Below are 21,169 nucleotides of genomic sequence, written 5' to 3' on the forward strand. Positions count from 1 at the left end.
ATTGTGTAAGAAACCAGAAGTAAATGAAATTCCTGGAAAGATTATAAACACTCATCTCCTCTTTTATGCTTTCAGGCTACCCAGAGTAGTCTGATGTTTCTTGTTACTGTGTTTTTCCTAAGAGAAAGCTGGAGATTGCTCTAGGAAGAGATTGCATATGGATAGCTGTCACAGTTGCTTCCAAAAGGATACTTATGGGTGTTGCATGCTACCCATTCCTCTACGCACGAGGGCTCCTCCACTTATTTTCAAAGTCCCAGCATCCTGCTTAAAAATTGACAGCTAACTCAAGCAGATTTGAAACAGTGGCATCTTCCTTGGCTACCCAGGAAAAACAAGCAAAGACAATATGGCACTGAGGCATGTGCTATACCACTGTCCTGATATATGGTCTCTCCCAGTTTGCAAGTAGAGGAGAAAAATGGTATAGGAGGAGGTTCTGCAGTCATTCATCTCATCCTACTCTGGATTCAATCCTGAAGTTTGTCCTTCCGTATCATCAAGAATTTGGACTTGGATAAAACCATTGTGGAAAAATAGGTAAATATAAAACCATCATTTATGGGCTTCTGGCTCAAAAACCCATTGCAAACATCAACTGTTCATCTCTCGTATGAGGGCTTCTGGTAGATGCCAGAATGCCAGATGTCATCCAAAAGAAAACTGTACAAGAGACATCCACCCACAGCAGACTAGGAGCTAGTCCATCATCCCTAAAGATCTCCTTGGCAGAGAGCTCATGGAAGTCTGTTCACTCATTATAAGGAATCAGAATTCCTTTACATCACAAAACCAGCTACAAGTGTCCTACAACTAATTAGTACCCACTTGGATAAAATACCACAGTCTTTTGTCTCTTGAGTAAATGAAAAGCTGGGCATGAAGAATCAGTGTCAAGGGGGAAAAAAAGAATGATAAAAGAGATTATCCCCATATATTGAAGAAATTTTCCATGACAAAAACAGCTAAACTTCTCACAGATAAGAGATAAATTGGAATAAACAGCTGTCAGTGTAAAATAAATATCCTGGATAATGTGCAGGACAGAAATAACTACAGCATCGTCAAACTCCTTTCTTCACTTTATTTAGCTGTTCTTGCATGTAGCTCTCAATCTTTGCAGTGCTTCAGTTAGCAGAGCATTTATTTTTGATTCAGCTGCATTTGTTAAGACTGTAACAACGAAAGGCATTTCCTGAGAAGCTGCAAGGATGAGCAGAAAGAAAGAACAACAGCTAAGGAAATACGGGACCCTAGTAGTGTTTTTCATCTTCCAAGTTCAGATTTTGGGTTTTGATGTTGACAACCGACCTACAACAGATGTCTGCTCGACACACACAATTTTACCTGGACCAAAAGGTGAGGAAAATCAGGTTACTAATGCTGAAACCAATACTGATAAAGGCTGTTTTTTTGAAGAACAGAGATGCGGAGGGCTTGCGGCATGGGATGTAGATGAAAGATCTAAGTTACTGCAATCTGTAAAAACATCTAGAAAAGTGAAACTGTAATGGGGTAAAATGGCAGAGCAAGGAGATTTGAATTTGTTTTCTTCTTTAGTTTCAGTTACATATTCTCACATATTTTCATATAAATTAAATGTGTCCTTTTGCACTTTTCTCCAGCCACATAAATCTTCTCTTACTTCTTTTATTCATCACACAACCAGTACAGTTAGTAGCCATAAATTGAGGAACTTTGTCTGAAAGTACACACCTATTTTGAGCTGTTAATAGCTCACTTTGCATATAGTTGGAGAGAGAAATGCAATATTTAAAATGACTGTAACGACATTATTTCCAAATGCTTACCTGTAAGCAGAATTCTGCTGCATTCATCAGACCTGATCCAGCAGCTCCTGTTGAATTAAACAGGACCTTCACTAAGACCTCAACAAGAACTCGATCAGCTCTGGCATGTGCACTTCTTTTATCTTCAAAATTCTTTGCAAATATAGAAAATCAAATTTTCTGCATTAACTTGCATTTTCTGTAACGTATCTAATGTCAATGGAGTTGCCTGAAGGCACCACAGCCGAAAATTAGGACTATGACATACAAATCTATCTTGCAGTGACAGATCTAAAATCTATATTCAACACTACAGCTATTGCATTTTGAACTATTGCTTTCTTTTTAGTAATTCATTGTATTTTTCTATAGGCACCAGAGTAAGAAAAAAAAATGCAACTGATTTAAATTTTAAGCAGAAAAAAAGATTATCAAGTCAAAAGTATTGCTCCAGACTAATTTGTTTTTATGATGGATTATTCAAATGCATGTTGCTTAAAGGACCATTTTTAATCAGCAAGTTAATTTCTTTATGATTACAATCCAAGCTTAAACTTTTGCTGCCACAGCATAAATGCAGAGAGATGTAATGACCCCCAAGGGAGCAAGCAGGAGTTAGTTTAATTAATATATGAATAATGTCAGGTTGAAGAACAAAGTTTGACAGAATTGTGTTTAACAAGTCACAAGGCTAATGAATTGGTCTTTGGACAATGTGAGAGTAGCTGGGATCCCAGTTGGTTTTTCTGGTCTAGCTGTGACAGGGAGCACTTAAAGGTTAGATATGACTCTCTGCAAGTGTGATACTGAGAAAGTCAGGATTTAGCCATTAGCAGTCCTAATGCCTCCTGGCTGATACCAAGATACAAGAGGAGCCAAACATCTATTGGCAGGGCCCTCACTACTACTCTAAAATTAGATTACCATAGCGAAGATCCATGACAGTTAAAAGAAGAGTTGAGCAAATCAGCTCTAAATTACTGGCTCAAATCCATGGCAGATCATCAAAATATCTTGCAGTCAATGTGATATGATCCTATATCCTCATTTCAGTTCCTACTAGATCTGAGCTCATCCAGGGCAGCTATAAGCAGCTCTCAATGGCAGACTGGTTGACTGCCAGTCAGCTGGGCAACTAAAGACTGAGCAAGCTGGGTGTGTGACTACCCTGTTACTCCTCAGACATTCCCTGTAGTTGATGATGAAACACACTGACCTAATACAGCAGAAGAAACTCTGTCCTGATCCAGTTTTTCTCTATCCATCTTGTGCCTAAGGACTCAGAACACACGATCCCAGCCTAGGACCACACAACAGCCACAGGCAACACTTTGCCACTAGATGATAGTTAAACCCTGGCAATGGACAAACCTCTGACTTCCATTGCTGTAAGGTTTATTTTCTGTGCTCCATTTGTTATGCCCCTTTGTTAACCATTCTCCAAAGTACGTATTTTGACCCACCCTGCACAAGTTCCTCCCCTTTGCCTCTAATTTGCTCAGGGTCTTCATCTATGGTGGAGCACAATCGTGTTCTCACAGGACAGAGGTGCTGAGCTTCCATAGTACACTGGTCAGGTTCTTCTACCTCCACAAGCCAGGTCGCTGCTGTGGCAACTTCTTCCTTCTAAATGGACATTAGTATCTAACGGGACTAAGCACCTAGAACTAAAGAGTATTAAATAGCTTTGCAAGGCTGTGGTGGCATAAACTGTCCAGTAGGCTAGATTAGGCTACGAGTGAGATTGGCCTTGGTACTACACAGCAGCAGTGCTGCTCTGCCTACCACATAGCACAAGGGAGGCGAGAAGGCTGAGGGAGAAGTGAGAATGTTTGGAGAGATTCCAAACATACCACCCTTTGTTTCTTGTACACTTGAAGGTTTCATTACTCACTTCGTCACCTAGGCATTCACAGTTGCTACAAGAGCAAGCACTTGACATTTCTGCATTCTCACACTAAAGATCACCTGTTCGGTGTCCTGAAAATCAGCTGCTGTTTGTACAAGCTGCTTGTAACTTGTCCAGGTTAATTTGTGTAAGCCAAATTCTTCCCCTTCAGAAATATACCCCTTTTTTATGCTCACACTTGGGATGTCACACAGGAAGAATAATATGAGTGAAGCAATGAAAAGAAAGGGTAATTCCAGATTGATTATAAGGAAAGTCTTCACACCAGTTCCTTCCCCTGCTCCTGAAGAGTGTCAGCAGAACCAGAAGACACAGAGCTAGAAAATACTCTGGAAGGATACAGGCTCCCAGGAACAGGAGAAAGGCAGTAGATGTCCTGTAAGACTTTTGCACTTTCTGTTACTATGATAGAAGTCTGAATTAAACAGTTCAGCAATCAGAAATGAATAGGAGTTTCAGCCTGACCTCTGCTGGTGATGTGTGATACAAACCCTGCACTCTGCAGACCTATCTGCTGCTTTGCAATCGCTGGTGAAAGCAACAGAAAATGAAAACTACTTTGAAAGAATTATGCAAAGAAATTTTATATATTTTCAATCCAGGAAAAAATAAAGAGGAAAAAAGCATAAGAAAAAAACCAAAAGCTGATATTTCTCTTCCAGTCTCCTTTTCTATGCAATGCTCAGGTCACTTCTCAAAAAGAGAGGCATTTTTTAATGAATGTAGCCCCAGTGCAACAGCTGTCTTGTCCTGCCTTCTTGGGAAAGCTGTTGAGGTATGTGGCAAAATGGCTGATACAGAAGTTAAAAACAGAAATCTGGGAAGCAATTTCTTGAACCCTTATTGAAATACTAAAAAAGAAGCAAATTTGTTCTTCAGATTGAAACACATTTTCAGTATTTGTAACTTACTTTGGTGTTTGAGCTGAGATGTTTATGACTGACTTGGATTTAGCTGGAATGGTTTGGTGTAATACTTCTGAAAACTTAAGTTAGGTAATGCTTATTCACAGTTGATTAACTAGGACAATAAAGACCAAATTCTGCACTCATTAACCTCTTGGGTCCAAACAAAACCAGGCAGAGCATAAATAAAGCAATGAATTTTGCAGGGAAGACAATTGCTTGGACTAGCAAGGTCAGTCACAGCCCTATCACTCTGTATCCTTCCATGCCTGGAAATAGGCTGGTGGCTGCTGCTGCTTTAAGGGGAACTGTGAGGAGGCAGCAGTTAATGCTGTAAGAGGAAAAGCACCAGTTGTTGGTCCATGCATCGGCCCAAATCAATCAATCATCAACAACATTAGTGAGGAAAAATGGAGAGTCCAAAACTTCAATTCCTAAACTCTTATTAAAAGTAGGAGCACGGGGAGAATAGGGATGGCTTTACAGAAGTGTGGAACAAGACTACAGTTGATTTCATGTGGATTTGTGGGAGCTCAGTGTTCCTGAAGTCTGACTCTAGATCTTGCTATCTGTCCCAGGTCCCAGCTCATTTCCTTTGAAATCCAGACACAGGACTTCAAAGGCCTTGAGTAAGATCCAAGTTGAAAACCTGGAATGAGATGAATTCTGAAGAATACAGAGAGTTTCCCATAGTAATTCAGATGTAAAGTGCTTCCTTACTATTATTTTTGACAAATGGTGCTTATAAACTCTGTGACATTGACTAGCACCTCAAAATAGCATTTACTGTGGTCTCCTGTGTAGCTGTCCATCTCTTAGCTTTAATTGTTCTTATGCAATTCCACTCCTGGAAAACCTAAAACTCTCAGAAACCAGATATGCTGCTATCCACATTTCCTTCCAAAAATAAGAAATGCCTTACCACATCCTATAGGCTGTTCAAACCTATAACTAAGCTTCCCTCTTAGCGCCTCACGTTTGATCTGAAAAGCACCTTACAATCAACACATAATTCTACTTTTCACGCATTTTAGCCTTCATATATTTTAGCAGATGTTAAGTTTCTGAAGTTTTTCAGCCTGAGCTACAAAGCATGTATGAGGGCATTTAAATGCAAATTCAAAATATATTGGGTTTGTATTTCTTACCAGTGTAGGTTTGATTCCACACTCAGACCGCTGTAGACCATGGGTCTTGGAGATCACATCATAACGGCAGGGGATCCGGCTTAGATCCTTAAACTGGGACAAATGAAATGAAAGAAGAATCAGAAATAATACAAATTATTTTGGTGTCATTAAGGATACAATGTATATCCTGTTCATGCACAAAATCCCACACTGCCAAATAATACAAACCAGCAGAACTTCATTGACCCTACAAGGGTTTGATTCTGACTCATGAAATGCAATAGAATAAGGGGCTATTTCTAGTGAAGTCAATGGATGTTTAGAAGCAGAAAACAGAAAAGTGAGCAAAGAATCCAATTTATTCTTGAGATTCTTTCCACTTCACCAGGAAAGGTGACTGAACCTCCATTGTCTAACTTGGAGCTGAGTGAAAAAAGACAGGAACTTGTGAGCAAAACACTTCTCTTTCTCCTGGCAAAAACTGTGGAGCACTACATGTTTCCTGCAGGGCACGGGGAAGAGTGGCTGTAGGTGAAGTTACACACTACAGCTGGACAAGGCGGTCAGGTTCTTTTCTAAAAAGGGAGGCCCATCACTCTGACCATAGGTCTCTACCTTCCCCTTGTGCTGGCTCAACTGTTTATTCATCAGACTTCTCACCGAGCTAATTCAGCTCACTAAAAATGTGTATGATTTGCATTATTGGTATTTCCCTTCTCATTTCCATAATTCATTAAATGCAGGGTGAGATGAGTGCTGAAAATCAGACAGAGTGGGAGGGAAGTCTGCAGGTCAGTGCTGAGGGCTGACGGGAAGAGGAATGGGGTGGGGGACATTGCATCCGATTGACTCCAGCCAGATGACTTCATTTAGCTCCAAGACAGCACAAGAGATCCTGTCCTCACTTGTCATGTATAGCTTGGAAACAGGAACCCCCACAGCTACGGGAAACTCGCTAAGGATCTAAAGGACACTGAAAGTGAAATTAGAGGAAATCTTGAGGCTTTCCATTGACGTAGCTGTGACACACTTATGCAATGGAAAGACAAACTGTTTTATTTGTTTATTTCTCAGAGTCTGTGACTCCCTCTGGTGACCAAACCTCTCAAATGGGATTGTACACACACGGGTGCTGCAGAGGCTCAGTGACTGCTTGGGCTTACTCATGGTCAGTGGGCTGCAAACCGAAGATGCATAGGAAGACAAGTAACTGAGAACTAACCCTGTGGATATCTGCTAAGCTTTTCCAAGGCAGTCAGTTGCTTCCAAAGAAATTTCAAAGCTTCAGAATTACACAAGTCCTTATTCCTTTATTTTAACACTTGGGGCAGTGGCATCACCTCATCTCCCCACACTGTCTGCAGAGGTGGGGAGGGTCCCTGTGCCTGTAGCAGGACTCCAGGCATGAACCATGGAAAACAACAGAGCTTGTAACGTGATCACAGGGTACAACCACACAACAGATTGCATATAAAGCCTCTGTGGTGGGACTCAATGCCTAGAAATGCTAAATGCATCCAAAGCAAGTAGTGCAAAACAACCATGTCCAAAGAAATCAAAGTTGACCACCCCTCTCTCCCTGTAGCACATCACCCATGACCCAGAACTTCTCTGCTTTTTTGAGATCTGATTGTGCTTTAGCCTACCAAAAGTGAATTTTCTGTCATTTTACAGGATGAGCCTTTACAGGATGAGCCTTTTACAGGATGATGCCCTGGAGTGTGGAGGAAGGCACTAGGGGCTGCGATGTATGCTAAATGAGTTCAGATAGTGGCAAAGTATAGGGTGCTAAACCTGAGACAGACCCATATGGCCTTCTTGGTCCTTTTGCTTCACAGGATGTGTCTTAATTGATTCACTATAAAAGAGAGGCTTAGAGAACACTAGCATCTATGGAGTATTTTTGGTCAGGAGTGAGGAACTGCAGCTAACTCGGGCCATGACTTGTCAGCACACTTGGAAATCTCAGTTAAACCAGATGGAGGGTTTTGTATGCTCCTGGAGACAAAAAGCCTGAATCAAGCTCAGGAGTTCCCCACACAGCCTGCAGTATTGCTCTCACGCTGCCATGGGGCTGCATTCGCAGATAGACATGGTCACTAAAGTCTGTCCTGATTCTCCAAGAACTCGGGTCAGCCCTTGATCACAAGACTTGGGAAGCCACTAAACATAAGTGAACTATTTAACCTGAATACTTCCTCCATTTGTGAATACAAACCAGATAAACTGACAACAAAAGACTCATTTGAAGATAGAGTACAGCTGTGCCAAAAAGGACCTGAGGGTACTGGTGGCTGGAAAGCTGGACATGAGCCAGCAGTGTGCCCTCGCAGTCCAGAAAGTCAGACATATCCTAGGCTGCATCAAAAGAAGCGTGGCCAGCAGGGCAAGGGAGGTGATCCTGCCCCTCTGCTCTGCACTGGTGAGACCTCACCTGGAGTACTGCATCCAGATGTGCAGTGCTCAGTACAGGAGAGACATGGACCTGTTGGAATGTGTTCAGAGGAGGGCCACAAAAATGATCCAAGGGATGGAACACCTCCCCTGTGAGGACAGGCTGAGAGAGCTGGGGCTGTTCAGACTGGAGAAGGCTACAGGGAGACTCGACAGCAGCTTTTCAGTGTCTAAAGGGGATCTATGGGAAAGAAAGGGACAGACTCTTTAGCACAGTTCGTTGTGATAGGACAAGAGTTTCAAGCTTAAAGAGGGTAGATTTAGGTTAGATATAAGGAAAAAGTCTTTTACAGTGAGGGTGGTGAGGCACTGGTACAGGTTGCCCAGAGATGTGGTTGATGCCCCATCCCTGGAGACTTTCAAGGTGAGGCTGGATCAGGCTCTGGGCAACCTGATCCAGTTGTGCATGTCCCTGTTCACTGCAGGGGAGTTGGACTAGATGGTCTTTAAAAGTCCCTTCCAGCTCTAAGGATTCTATGATTCTACGATTCAGTGATTCTATGATTTTAAATCTGTGACACAGAAGTAAACCAGCTTGCAGAAACATGAGCAAAGTAGAGTGATGAACATGCCTCACCTATTTGTTACAAGTGCTCCATCCACATCTCAGATGCCAATACAATGCATTACCTGAAATCTCTGCAGCAACAGTTTTAAGGTTACAATTTGCTAATTGGGTCAAAACTTAACCTGATACTTCTCCAAATGTACAGCAGCACAAAGGAGAGTTTAAATTCCAGGCATAGATTTCAAACATATGAGGTCAGGATCAGAACTTCTCTTTTTCCTGTAAGACAAGTCACAGAGCACAAAGTACAGTAGTACAACAATTCAAACACTCTGTCCAGAGCACAGCCAGGAGAGTTAGATTCATTTTTCTGGCAAATTATAAAACAAAACAAAACAAAGCAAAAAACTAATTAAAAAGTGTCTACTACAGTGAAATGCTGTCCACAAGAAGTCCCAGAAAGAAGGAAGAAATGCTCATTATAAATTAGAGAGAAAGCCAACTCAACCTTGTTCAAAACAAGGTCAACCAACCTTTCGCACTTTCCTACCTCATTGCAAATCGTAGCAAAACCACAAGGGGGGAGCATAACCCAAGAAGTCCCATTTATTGCCAAAATTAGAGATCACTGCATACACCTAAAGTCGGGAACAATGGATTGATAATTCTAACACCATATTATCAAGCATTTGACTTAATTAATTATTAAATTAACAATGAAATTGTACCACTAATTAATATTGTTGGCTTCTACGCTTGCCTACCCATATTCAGATTTGATACTGGGGGAAAAGCAGGATTTTCCTTCTCTTACAGACAGGCACATTAGTATTATTTCCATTTCCAGAGTATGGGAACTAAGGCAGAGCATGGTATACCACTTCATGCCCAGATGAAACAGGTGATAGATCCTCCTTCCCTGTCCCTCAGGCTTTTAGATGGCTTCAGCAAAAACTGGGACCTCTTAATTTCTCGAAATGTCCAGAACAAACTTTCCCACACCTTTTACACCTTTCAAACTGCCAGCTCTCAGCCTAATGGTTGACACACAAGAACCAAGCTTCATCTCTGGCAGCCTCATGTGTGCAAAACTTGCTCCAAAGTCTCTCAGAAAAAAAGCCACTGCAGCTCTTATTGGCTCTGAGTTGTAACTGAGATTGAAAGCAAACATATTTGGAAAGTAATCACTGCTTCTCTGCTGGTATATTGACTTTCTTTCCAGGGCTCTAAGATTAACTGTCTAAGCAATATTTCTTAATAAATAAATAAATAAACAAAAGCATCTTTCTTGCACAGAGGCCTCCTTTCTGCAGAAACCAACAGTCTCACTTGAGCCCTTATTCCAGCAGAGCAGCTTGTGAGACACACAGAAGGTAACTGGCTGGGCTGACAGGTGATGAGGACAGCCAGGGTGACAGGCAGCATTCAGAAGGTTTGGAGGAATCTGGTTTGCTCTCCCACATGACTCAGGCCAAAGAAACTCCCTCAGCTGTTTCTACACCAGAGCCAGAATTGCAGCATATTGTATGCACATAAAGGAATTCATTGCATAGGTGAGAACTGGAAATCTCTTAGGTGTGCCTCCCCTGCTGGAGAGTGTGGCCCACTTCCTAAATAATCTCACGTTACCTTTCTAGTCAGAACTCATCCAGCTTTTCCAGTCTTTGAATCACACCCTTATTCCTTTCTATTATCACACATTTCCTCCCCTGCATGGCTTTGCAGACTATGATCACATCAGCTCTTAACCTTTTCCTGGAACCAGATTTTACAAGGTCTTTGTCGGCCTCTGGGAATCTTTTCTGAATTCCTCTCCTACTGAGAAGTGACTCTTACAGTTTTCTCAAGGGCTTCATAGCTGGGTTTGGAAAGGACAATTGCTCGGTTTCTCATTCGTAAATGATGTTCGCACTGAGGTCAACAGCAGAATTAAACTGCAAATTCTCTGTCTCTGCTGTTCAGTGACCTCTAAGCAAGAACTCAGTACAAGCGGGCATCTTTCCATCAGCTTGGATCTCAGACCTACAGCTTCATCATGGCTTGTAGGAGCTTGGCTTTTTGGACTTCTCAAGTATCTTTGAATAATCAGTAAGAATAAAAAGATGTTTAAAAATTCTCCTGTTGGCTGCTTATAACCTTTTCCCTTCCAATTTTGTCCTGTGGCAGCTGGTGTTGAAAACAAAGCAACCTAGTGTACCAGCACACACAACACGCCATGTGCCTTCCTTGCCCCTTCCTTTAAGGAGTGTTTCCTCCCCCAGCTCAGCCCTTTATCACCTTCAGTTTGGACCACTGCCCACCACCCCCGAGGACATCCTGACTAATGGGGTGAGTCTGATCTCCTCCAAAGGGTCTCAACACTAAAGCTTTTTGCAGCATACAGGGACAAACTCAGTCCTGTCCCCATATCCCACACACAGAGGACCCAGTACTATCTTTTATATGCTGCAGTTAACGCCCAGTGCCTCTCATCACCCCATGGAGCAGCCCACGATATGCTGCCTGTTGGCTATGAAAGTAGCACAAGGTAAATGAAGAATGAATGGGTGATGTTTTTTACAAAACAAGAATGAGAGGATACCCAATGAAGCAATCAGTCTGAAAGCAGCCATAGGAAGCTACTTTCTCCCCCAGCACGTAATTAAATCTTTGACGTTTTTGTCACAGGTTCTTATAGAGACAAAAAATATAAATGGGGTTAAAAGGCACAAGACTAATCTTTGCAGGGTAGAATAAGCAGTGACTCTTGACGTGCTGACTGGACAGAGTCCTTCAGTCAGGTAAACCCTAACACTACTGCTCATGGGGAACAGTCACCCTCAACACACTCAGTTCCATGAACACCTTCTGCTGGGGCTGGAGGCACTGTCCTCACTGAGACAGGTCATTGGTCTTGTCACGTAATGATGGAAAAAAAAGAGGAAAGATGTTCTCGGGATCTAAACTAAGAATATGAAGATAATATGAAGATACAAAAATCATCTCCAGTTGTACCTCTGATTTTCTGTTTTCCTGCATAACCTCAAGAAAAAATTCTACGCAATATTAAAGAAGATGATACTTTCTCATTCCTAATTGCTGTCTTGCTTTTTCAAACTGTAAGCTGCTCAAAAATTTCTACAGGTATATACAGTAACTTGTGTAATAACACCTTGATCTCTTTTGGGGAAATCTCTGCACTACTGTAACACAGTGAATTTTCCTCCTACAGATACTCTGTGAGTGACTAACTCAAAATAAAGCATTGGAGTAACTGGAAAATGTGTTTGCTATACTAACATATGCCACCTGTCAAAAAACTGAAGGCAAGACTTCTGCCCTACTAAATGCTATGGTCTATGTTAAGAACTATTGCAGTATATTTACATTCTTCCTGTTTCTATAGCATCTGAATACCTTGAACTCAAGAGTCACGAGGAACAATTAATAAACTCCAATTGCTTCCCCTGGCATTTCTCCCAGATTTCCCAACAGAGAAACACCTGTTTATTTATCTGCTTTACAGCTACTAGGCCTTAAAAGACAAGAGCTGGAGTTGGTGTAATAGAATTCTTACATGGGAACAACTTCTCCAAAACGGAAAATTTTTAGCTTTTCCTAATGGTCAGATTCGTCAGCTCCTCTCTGGAATTTTACTTCATGGCTACAGTGTCTTCAATACGAAACAAAAAGAAATCAGTACCGAAATAAGGTGACTGTAAACTTGACTTTCTGCATTGATTGTATAGCTGCATTTACTACACTGGGTGAAATGTATCATGATGTTTTGTTTTATGTTGGTTTTTTTTTGGAAGGGGACGATGGTGAAAAAGGAGATAGAGGAGAAGTGGGCAAACAAGGAAAAGTTGGACCAAAAGGACCTAAAGGTATTTATGACGGTTTGTTGGCTATTACTGGTATACAAATATCAACACATACAACTGCATTTAAAATCAGTGCTGTTTAATGCAATGCTTTTCATTCCTTTTGCTTCAGTGGATTTCACAATGCCTGTCAAACATTAATCAGTGAACCTAACCATGTACTGAGAGCTTGGTGTAATTCCTGCCAATACATAATGAGAGTCTGGCAATAAATGTAAATAGTCACGTAATAAAACAGCACATTGACTGCTGCTCTCTCAAGTGGCGACCATGAGTGAGATCTAGAAGACTGACAGCTTCCCAGATCATATGTGTAATCAGAAAGATTACTGTAACCTTAGTGAAATGATCCTTTAGGTGAAACTGAATTTTGAATCAGGATGCTCAGCAAAATTCAGTCTCAGTTGTCCCTCTTTTTCAGAAAAGCAAACAGAGGCACACATTGAGAAACTCAGTTTCTCTGATCAAGCAGGAACATCAGAGCTGAGAGCAAGGAGCATAAGATGTCTCAGAACTCAGCTCTATTAAACAAACCTCACATCTTCCCAGTTACCCGAGCACAGCACTCTGTGCCACCAGACAAGATAGCATCAACCTTGTTTGCACGTGCTAACTCCAAAGCTTGAGGTGCCAGTAATATGGATAAAGCATATCCATCTTCTTCCTTCCTTGATAGCGGTCTAATATTCTAAGACTAATCACAAAGGTTTTTACTTGTATAGAATCTTCAAAATTGTCCTATTATTACTGTTACAATAAAAATCTTTTTCATTTTTAAATGCAGTCAGATGACTGCATATCTTACTTTAAAAAGATCAGGTAAGATTCAAGCAGATCAGATAAAAAAAAAAAAAACACAACAAAACATTTAAGAATCATCTTAGTAATGTTATCAGTGTGAAAACTGAGATTTCCTAAGCTGGACTCTTACTATCACCCAGCTACTTCAGAACTTACACTGCTAACCAGTCAAAAAGGCACCCACTATTTTGGTGCTCCAAGGACTGGGAAGCAAGCACAGTGCCAGTAGCAGCTCCTTACGTGCACTTCTGCTTCCAGAAGGATACCCAGCAAAGCCATGAGAACTTCATGAGAACCTCCAGAACCAAGAAAAGGCTTTTGTCTACAGTAGAGAAATAATAATAAAGTAAAATAATTTAAAAAAAAAAACAACAAAAAAACAGAAAAGAGACGCACTTCCAAGCAACCTGCTGATGGTCTAGTTTCATTGTGAAGTAAAATCAATATTTGAATACTCACTAGCAGTTTTAGTTTGTATTTTCTACATGAAAATATGAAGTTTCTGGCAGATAAACAGGCATTTTTAGTAAGGTGCCTTGCAGAGTCCAGCTGGTCCCCCAGCAGCTGTGACCTGAACTGCAGGCAGCCACAGCAGATCTGGTTTAAGTGCTGTTTTCTGGCACTGGAGTCATTTTGCTGTTCCCTGCCAAAAGAGTGGGGCTGCCAGCAGCCCTGTGGCTGACAGGAGCACTTCAGTAGCCCAGGTTGGTACAAGCAAGTCTAAATAAAAGCTAAAGCTATAAAGCTTGCAATGTGCTCACGTGTACGCTCACATGAGCATGTTTGTAGTGTCTGTGTCTTACGCTGGGGCTTGCCATGCTCAGGGAAAACAGCAGGAATTGAGGGGTAGCATCTCAGGGAAGAAATGACAGAAGTCATATGTACTCTTCCTCATATTTCTTCTCCCAGGAAACAAAGGAACTGTGGGGGATGTTGGTGACCAGGGAATGCTTGGGAAAATCGGTCCGATTGGTGGAAAAGGTAATCCCTGGTCTGGGAATTTCCTTCTTTTTTTTTTTCTTCAAGGTAAATATGTGTTTTGTGTGAGTTCCAGGTATGGAGTATCATCAAATATCGGCTGCAACCGGAGCTCTCCAAAGAAAATTATGCAGAAAGATCAGTGATTAGAGCTAACTGAAATATTTATATTTCCCACATGCAATGTATTGCTTACTTGGCTAAAATTAGTTTGCTCGATAAGTTAAGAAATCAGTCCTCTGAGAACATAAAAGAGAAAGGGAAAAATCTGGGCCTGGTAAAGTAAAAAGCACAAATCCTCTGAGACCTCAAAAAGAGAACACCAGATTTGTGCCCCTGCATCCAATGTTGAAGGGCCTGAGCCAATAGTCCGCTGCTGCTCAGGATGCCACACCTGCATTGTGTGGGAGATGCAAGTAAGAACTGCACAGGATAGCCAGGTAAGGAGAGGATTTTAAGAGAATTTACATAGCAAGGGACAACTACTCCATGCAAATCAAGGCAGACTCCAAATCTAGTTGGGCAATAATTCCATGAAATTATTGCTCTAGCATCCTGAAGAGATTAGGCATTCCTTTTAGAGCTGAAGAAGAAATATTACTTCTGCCACAATGAGATCTGCCTTAGCAGCTCATCAAGGATCCACTGTCCTAAGGGGAACTCTGTGGTCCCTAACCAAGCAATCAACTCAGTCATGAGGGTGAGTGGGTGGAACAAGTTATCCTGGGAGCTTCTCACACCAGTGCTTTTTAATAAACCTCTGATGGCCTCCAGCCAACCCCACTATCAGAGAAGAACAAAAGAATTTGGCCTGGGGGATTCATTTTCAAAATACCTAGACAACTGAAGACACAGATAGCTATCTCCTAAGATGTCTTCAATCACCAAAGGAAACTAGAGTATAAGAATCCCACAAATTGTTTATCTAAAAGTAAACCAGTGCTCTAAGGCTTTAAACCAAGCTGTCTGTCAACCTGTCTGTACACTTTATTGCCCTTTCTACTTGGATCTTTTTTTCTCATTTCCTTTTTCATTTGCAGAAGCAAAGGCCACTAAGTCACTCTTTAGACTTACCATTAAACATACAAGTTCTTAAGGAAGCAACCCTGAAATTTCATCATGTAAGTGGGCAGGGTGCCAAGCAATGCTAACTGAAATGCCAGACAGCTACTGATTTCTTTCTTTAAAAAATACAACCATATAAAAGGATAATCACATCAAAACATAGCTATCAACAAGGGAGAGCATGGATCAACACTATCTGGCCTCCGAAGGTTTTAATTTATAAAGAAGAGCTGACATTAATTTCAGACAAAGTCCATCTGCTCCTGAGCTACACAGCGGAGACTTTTGACAGCTGTCAAATTATAGCTGAGATCATTAAAAAACAGGCTGGTCACCTGTATTTAGATATTAGCATGGCATTTGGAGAAGCAATTCTACCATTTTTTACAATGTACAGAACAAGGGGAAAGCAAGAGAAAAATAAATCATCTTTCCATGAACTATATCTGAAATGAAACACTGCTCCCTAGTGACCTCATTTTGTGCGGGTGCTAACTGCTGCCCATAAACACAACTTGTAGCACACACGAATTCTGTGCCTCAGCGCCCGCCGGCCTCATCTGGTGCCTTGTCCTGACATGAAGCTGCCGACCCCAGGAAGGTCCTGTAAGGTGGTGAGTGGATTCCTGAGTGTTTGCAGCTTCTCGGGATCATGGTGCAGTTTGTATTTAAAGCAGTACCAGGAACCAGCAGCACACAACATACCTGTGTTATCGGCGGGTTAGTTATTAAAGGGTTCTACTTATTTTCATTCACCAGCATTAATCATGGCTTGTTTGACTTGGCATATTGGCCAGTACAGTACATTAGTCCTTCCTATTAGAAGCACACCACTAATATATTATTAAACAGGTTTTTCATATATGCTCCCCTGACATAGGCACTGTCTGAGATCTGAGAATATATTTTCCTTTTTATCCAGGTGACAAAGGAGCCAAAGGCATAACAGGGGTGTCTGGAAAAAAAGGAAAAGCAGGTATGTTGGGCATCCTTCTCTGAAGAACGCTCGAGTTTGCTTATGCTAGGTCTTCAATTTCCGGGTTGACTTGTCTGGAGTTTACAAAATGTTGAGGCCTATAGACAAACTTCAGAATGGGTGAAACAAACAGGAAGAGTCTGAAAAGTTTTTTTTAGCAAAATGAAGGCTAGAAACATGACTGATGGCAATGCTACGCAGCATAGGGAGAAATTATATAAATTAAAGGGCAATTGTTGATAACATAAAACTTAACGCATCAGCGGGTCAGGAGAATTTTAATACTGAAAACTGGAAGAAAGTTTCTGAATACCAAAGGAATGAACTCCTTTAACAGTCTTCTCTTAAAAGCACAGAGACAAAAATGTATGTAATTTTAGAAAGAGAATAATTTGTTGTCAAATGAATGCAACACATTGGCTTACAAGAGAAGAATTTGGATTTGATCACCGAGAAGGTTCCTCCCAGTCCTAATAACCATGAATATTTTCCCACCTTCAGTGTTCAACTGTGTTCATTTTTAAGGCATTTCATATGGTTCATCAGATTGTTTTTTAGTGAGAAACCATCAGCAACTTGTTTTCTTCCTGAGAATTAGAGAGGAACACACAAAACATAAATCAAGTCAAATTTCAGTTTACCAACCAAAAATACAACCAAGATTTCAGAGCTTGACAGCTATTGATTATTTGAGTTGGCATCAACTATTTCTGTGGTACCACAGCTGCATGCAGCTAACGTGGTCCATCTACTAAAGATTTTCCAGTCCCACCTCAATGTATACTTCAAATACTCTTTCACTGAGAAAACAGTGGTGATGTTGTTCCTATCAGAAGTCTAAGGAATTAGTGCTGTCTGTGGATCCAAAGGTTCCAGAGGATACCTTTGTCATTCAGATGCAACACTGTGAGATCATCATAGTAAACCACACATCCACAGTGAGATGGAATCGATGATAAGAAGGGCAGAGGATGTGTAAATCCTACACTGATATGGGTGGAAGGAAGTTGGCAAACACTTTCATCTGCAAAAAATATTTATTTCTGAACAGATAAATCCTCTGTCCTTTGTTTTGCATCAGGCACGGTCTGTGACTGTGGAAGATACCGCAGAGTTGTTGGACAACTGAATATCAATGTTGCTCGGCTTAACACATCCATCAAGTTTGTAAAGAATGGTAAGGATCATTATGTATTTGATGTGATTTATTTGGTTCTTATAACATTTATCACAGCTATTCTTCTACTACTGCTGTTCCACAGCAGCATGTAGGACAAGACAGAGGGCCTCACTGTGCAAAGCACTCCAGAAACATACAAAAAAGAGACAGCCTGGCACCTGTAAGAATATAAGCAGCTGGTGAATAAAAGCAACTACAGTACAGCAATGATCAATAGCACAACAGAAATAATAATGAAAGAACAAGGCACAGCTTGCTAACTGCCTCTGCACTGTCAGCCTGCTCACCCTCAGACTCAGTGGCCATCCACACAACAAAACGGAAAAGGTTGTGCCAATCTACTCCATAGAGCCAGAAAAAGCACTAGGAACTTCTTGATCTTTCTGCTGCTGCTCAGGACAGCTGCATTCATGCATGGTGCTCCTCTCATCCCTCCCTTCATTGCAAGCATCTTTCTCTGTAATAAGGGAGACACCAACACCTCAAAGACATGGGTTATAAGAAGTCATGTCTATAGGCAGTGCTGTGAGCAGGACAGTGCAAAATACCCCTCCTGAAAGGAAGGAAGAGCATTTACCAGTGTAGCAGATATTTTGTAAAGGCTCCACAACCACTTCTAGGACTCAGTCTAATCTGTAAATTAAATATGTCTGAAGCCATTCTCTGGCACAGCTGGCACAGCTGGCACAGCTCTCATCTGTATTGCTAAATCCTACAAAACTGAGTGGTCCTCTGCAAACTCTTCAACTGTTTCTGGAGTAGCTCCAGAATTTGGGGACTGTTATTTGCCTGAGGCCAAAGCTGTGACCAGGACCACTCCAGCAATCCAAGAGCGGGGACAAACTGGCACCAGCTACCCAGGAATGCTTCCTGGCACTGCTTAATTCGCTAGGATACCTGCTGCCTGAGAAATTTTCCTTTAAAAGCTGCTGAGCAGCCACTTTCCTATTCAATGTCTCTTAGTGGCTGCAACAGCGGTGAACAGCAGGCTCTATTTAAAATGACTTATTTTAGCAGTCTCGCCCTCTACATGGCTCTAGCTGTTCAGTTCCCCTGCTTTACTATCCCACAGCACTCTTTCACAATCTATAACACAATATGGCAATCGTATACAAAGCAACCAGGGTGATATCAGTTATTCACTGCTACTTGTCCATTCAGCATGCCTTGATTTGGTAACTTTTACTTCAAGGATGTCTGGTACTAAACAGTCACAGGGGACACATGCCAGTCAAGACTGAGTGTGTGTAAGGTTCTTGTCATTCCTACTGGGAGCATCAGTCTCTGATCATGTCTTTATTGTTCACCCTAAATTCGGTGGTGGGAACAATTTCCCTATTTCCTTTTCATTAATTCTGGTGTGAAAACCATCTTGTCATAGTGGAACAGAAGAACCTTCAGTAGCTGCTGAAATGTCATTAAAGATTTATTTTTCCCCTTTAAAGTTATAGCAGGCATCAGGGAGACAGATGAGAAATTCTACTATATTGTCAAAGAAGAGAAGAATTACAGAGAAGCTCTGATGCACTGCAGGGACAGAGGAGGAACACTGGCCATGCCTAAAGATGAGGCGACCAACACCCTGCTTGCTGACTACATCTCCTCAAGTGGCCTTTTCCGAGCATTCATTGGGATGAATGACATGGAAAAAGAAGGGCAGTTTGTGTATGCAGACAGCAGCCCGCTGCAGAACTACAGTAACTGGAAGGATGGGGAGCCTCACGACTCCACGGGCCACGAGGACTGCGTGGAAATGCTCAGCACGGGAGAGTGGAATGACTCTGAGTGTCAAGTCACCATCTACTTCATCTGTGAGTTCCTCAAGAAGAGAAAATAAACGTGCTACAAAAGATGTCTGGCACCTTCTGTACATACAATAACCCCTCCTCATTCATCTGCTGTAGAGAGTGCAGACAAACAAGGACAGGGGTCAATCCAGCATTCATTGGGTTAACCAAGAGTAACCAATGCTACATGGCAGGGACCATAAAGCCAGATCAGGTCTGTAGGGGGCATCCAGCCAACTGGGAATTTTTATTTCATTTTTAAGTATAATTGAGGGAGGTTGGGCAAATTTAGAGCACACAGAAGCAAACATGATTTCACTAATGCAGTGAAGGACTCACTTATCTCTGCTTCCCACTCTGTCACCCATTCGGTTGGCTGAGGTGTGAGGAACTAAGCAATGGCACTTCTGCAGGTCTGCACAGCTTGCCTGCAACCTGAGAAGGAACAATTCTAGCCTCTAATGCCCCCAAAAAGCTGTGCAAGAATCTAGAAAAGTCTAGCATAAAGAAAACAGTATAAAGGAAGCAAAGCCACTGCTGTAGGCTGTAAACAAACAGTGCAGAATTTGCTGTCAGAGCCTGGCTCCTCAGTTATCCACGTCAGCATGTCCATAATGGATCCAATTTTCATACCATTGCTAGTACCAAAGAGCACATTCCTTCACACAGTGGAAGAGCTCACATTCACATGGCTTCTATGACACCATTGCCAGGACTGTTCTGAAGTCCAGGATGCTCCTGAGACACAGCATCCGTTTTACCTTCAGAAGTGAGCCTGTTTATTCTTAGTCTTTCCTCACATTGCTTCAAAATCTCACCTTTCCTCACAGTAGGAGATGCTAGTAAAGACTCCACATTCTCTGTAAGAAAGTCTGTAAATTTTCTTCCCCAGTTGGGACTAAAAAGGACAAAATGCTATCTGGAATATCTATGCTGGGCAGTAGTCATAGTGCAGCCAATGCATACTGCAAGTCGCTCTCAGCATTGGTTGCAAAATGTTCCTCTGGACAGATGAAGAGCTGGACATGGAGGCAGTCCCATCAGCGAGCAATGCAGAGGGTCAGCTTTAAGTCTCCCTTCTGCAGCTGTATACAGCATTGCAAAGGCAACAAAACATCTGTCATGCTTAGCCTGGTCTCCGACTGTAAAATCCTCCATACCATTTTCTAGCTGGTAGTTTGACTTCAAGCTCATCTCTGAGCAATGACCAACACCGGAGCATCCCAGGAAACTCTTGTGACTCAGAGCTACTTTTCTAAGCCAGTTTATCGGCTACTTGTTCTTCCAGAAAACCATTTGTTGCCACCAGCAGTAAATCACCTGTGTTGCTACACACCCTCCAGGGAACTATTCAGTCTCAAGAATGCAGGTGTGGGACCACACTTATTTTCATTGCTCCCCAACTATGCTATGAGTGTACTTTGGCAAACAGGTTTGCTTAGCACAATGTACCTCATCCTGAATTGTTCCCTTCCTGAGAATTTACATTCCCCAACATTAAGCAGAATTATGCTTTTTAGGATCAAGAGTAATAAACTTGCTAAATTATTTGGGCTTTAGAATCATTAATGAATAATGACAAAGAATTAATGGAAAGGTTTCTTGAGGAAAAGTAGTGCCTTTTACAAGGTCAGGTCCAGAGATTCACAGTATGGCAGTTCTTACTAGTCATGAGGAAATGGCACACTAACATTCCAGTGGATAGGCACAATCACACGAGCACCCACCTTCCCACCCTCCCCATCCTTACCTCTGACCCAAAATACTACCAAAACATGCTTGCCAGATGGAGGGGGTCTACATTCTGGAACTGTCTGTCCATA

At 41.7% G+C, this 21,169-nt stretch overlaps 2 protein-coding genes across 2 annotated transcripts in view; one reads left to right on the forward strand and one right to left on the reverse strand.

The window, feature by feature from the left end:
- Positions 1-8,133, reverse strand: part of TNFRSF11B (TNF receptor superfamily member 11b) — a 70,404-nt gene extending 62,271 nt beyond the window's left edge. Inside the window, exons 1-2 of the mRNA XM_021387337.1 lie at positions 5,753-8,133; positions 1,812-1,858 (exon numbers count right to left, since the gene is read on the reverse strand). Of these exons, the coding sequence (XP_021243012.1) occupies positions 1,812-1,838 (27 nt within the window). The 5' untranslated portion in view covers positions 1,839-1,858; positions 5,753-8,133. The remainder of the gene's footprint in view (positions 1-1,811; positions 1,859-5,752) is intronic.
- On the forward strand, positions 1,033-20,894 carry COLEC10 (collectin subfamily member 10). Its single transcript, XM_021387338.1, has 6 exons — positions 1,033-1,359; positions 12,491-12,562; positions 14,270-14,341; positions 16,326-16,379; positions 17,461-17,556; positions 19,005-20,894. Exons 1-6 carry the CDS (start codon positions 1,212-1,214, stop codon positions 19,394-19,396), a joined length of 834 nt encoding a protein of 277 aa, XP_021243013.1. The 5' UTR covers positions 1,033-1,211; the 3' UTR covers positions 19,397-20,894.

The sequence above is a fragment of the Numida meleagris genome, chromosome 2 (genome assembly GCF_002078875.1).
Source record: "Numida meleagris isolate 19003 breed g44 Domestic line chromosome 2, NumMel1.0, whole genome shotgun sequence".
In the NCBI taxonomy this organism is placed as follows: Eukaryota; Metazoa; Chordata; class Aves; order Galliformes; family Numididae; genus Numida; species Numida meleagris.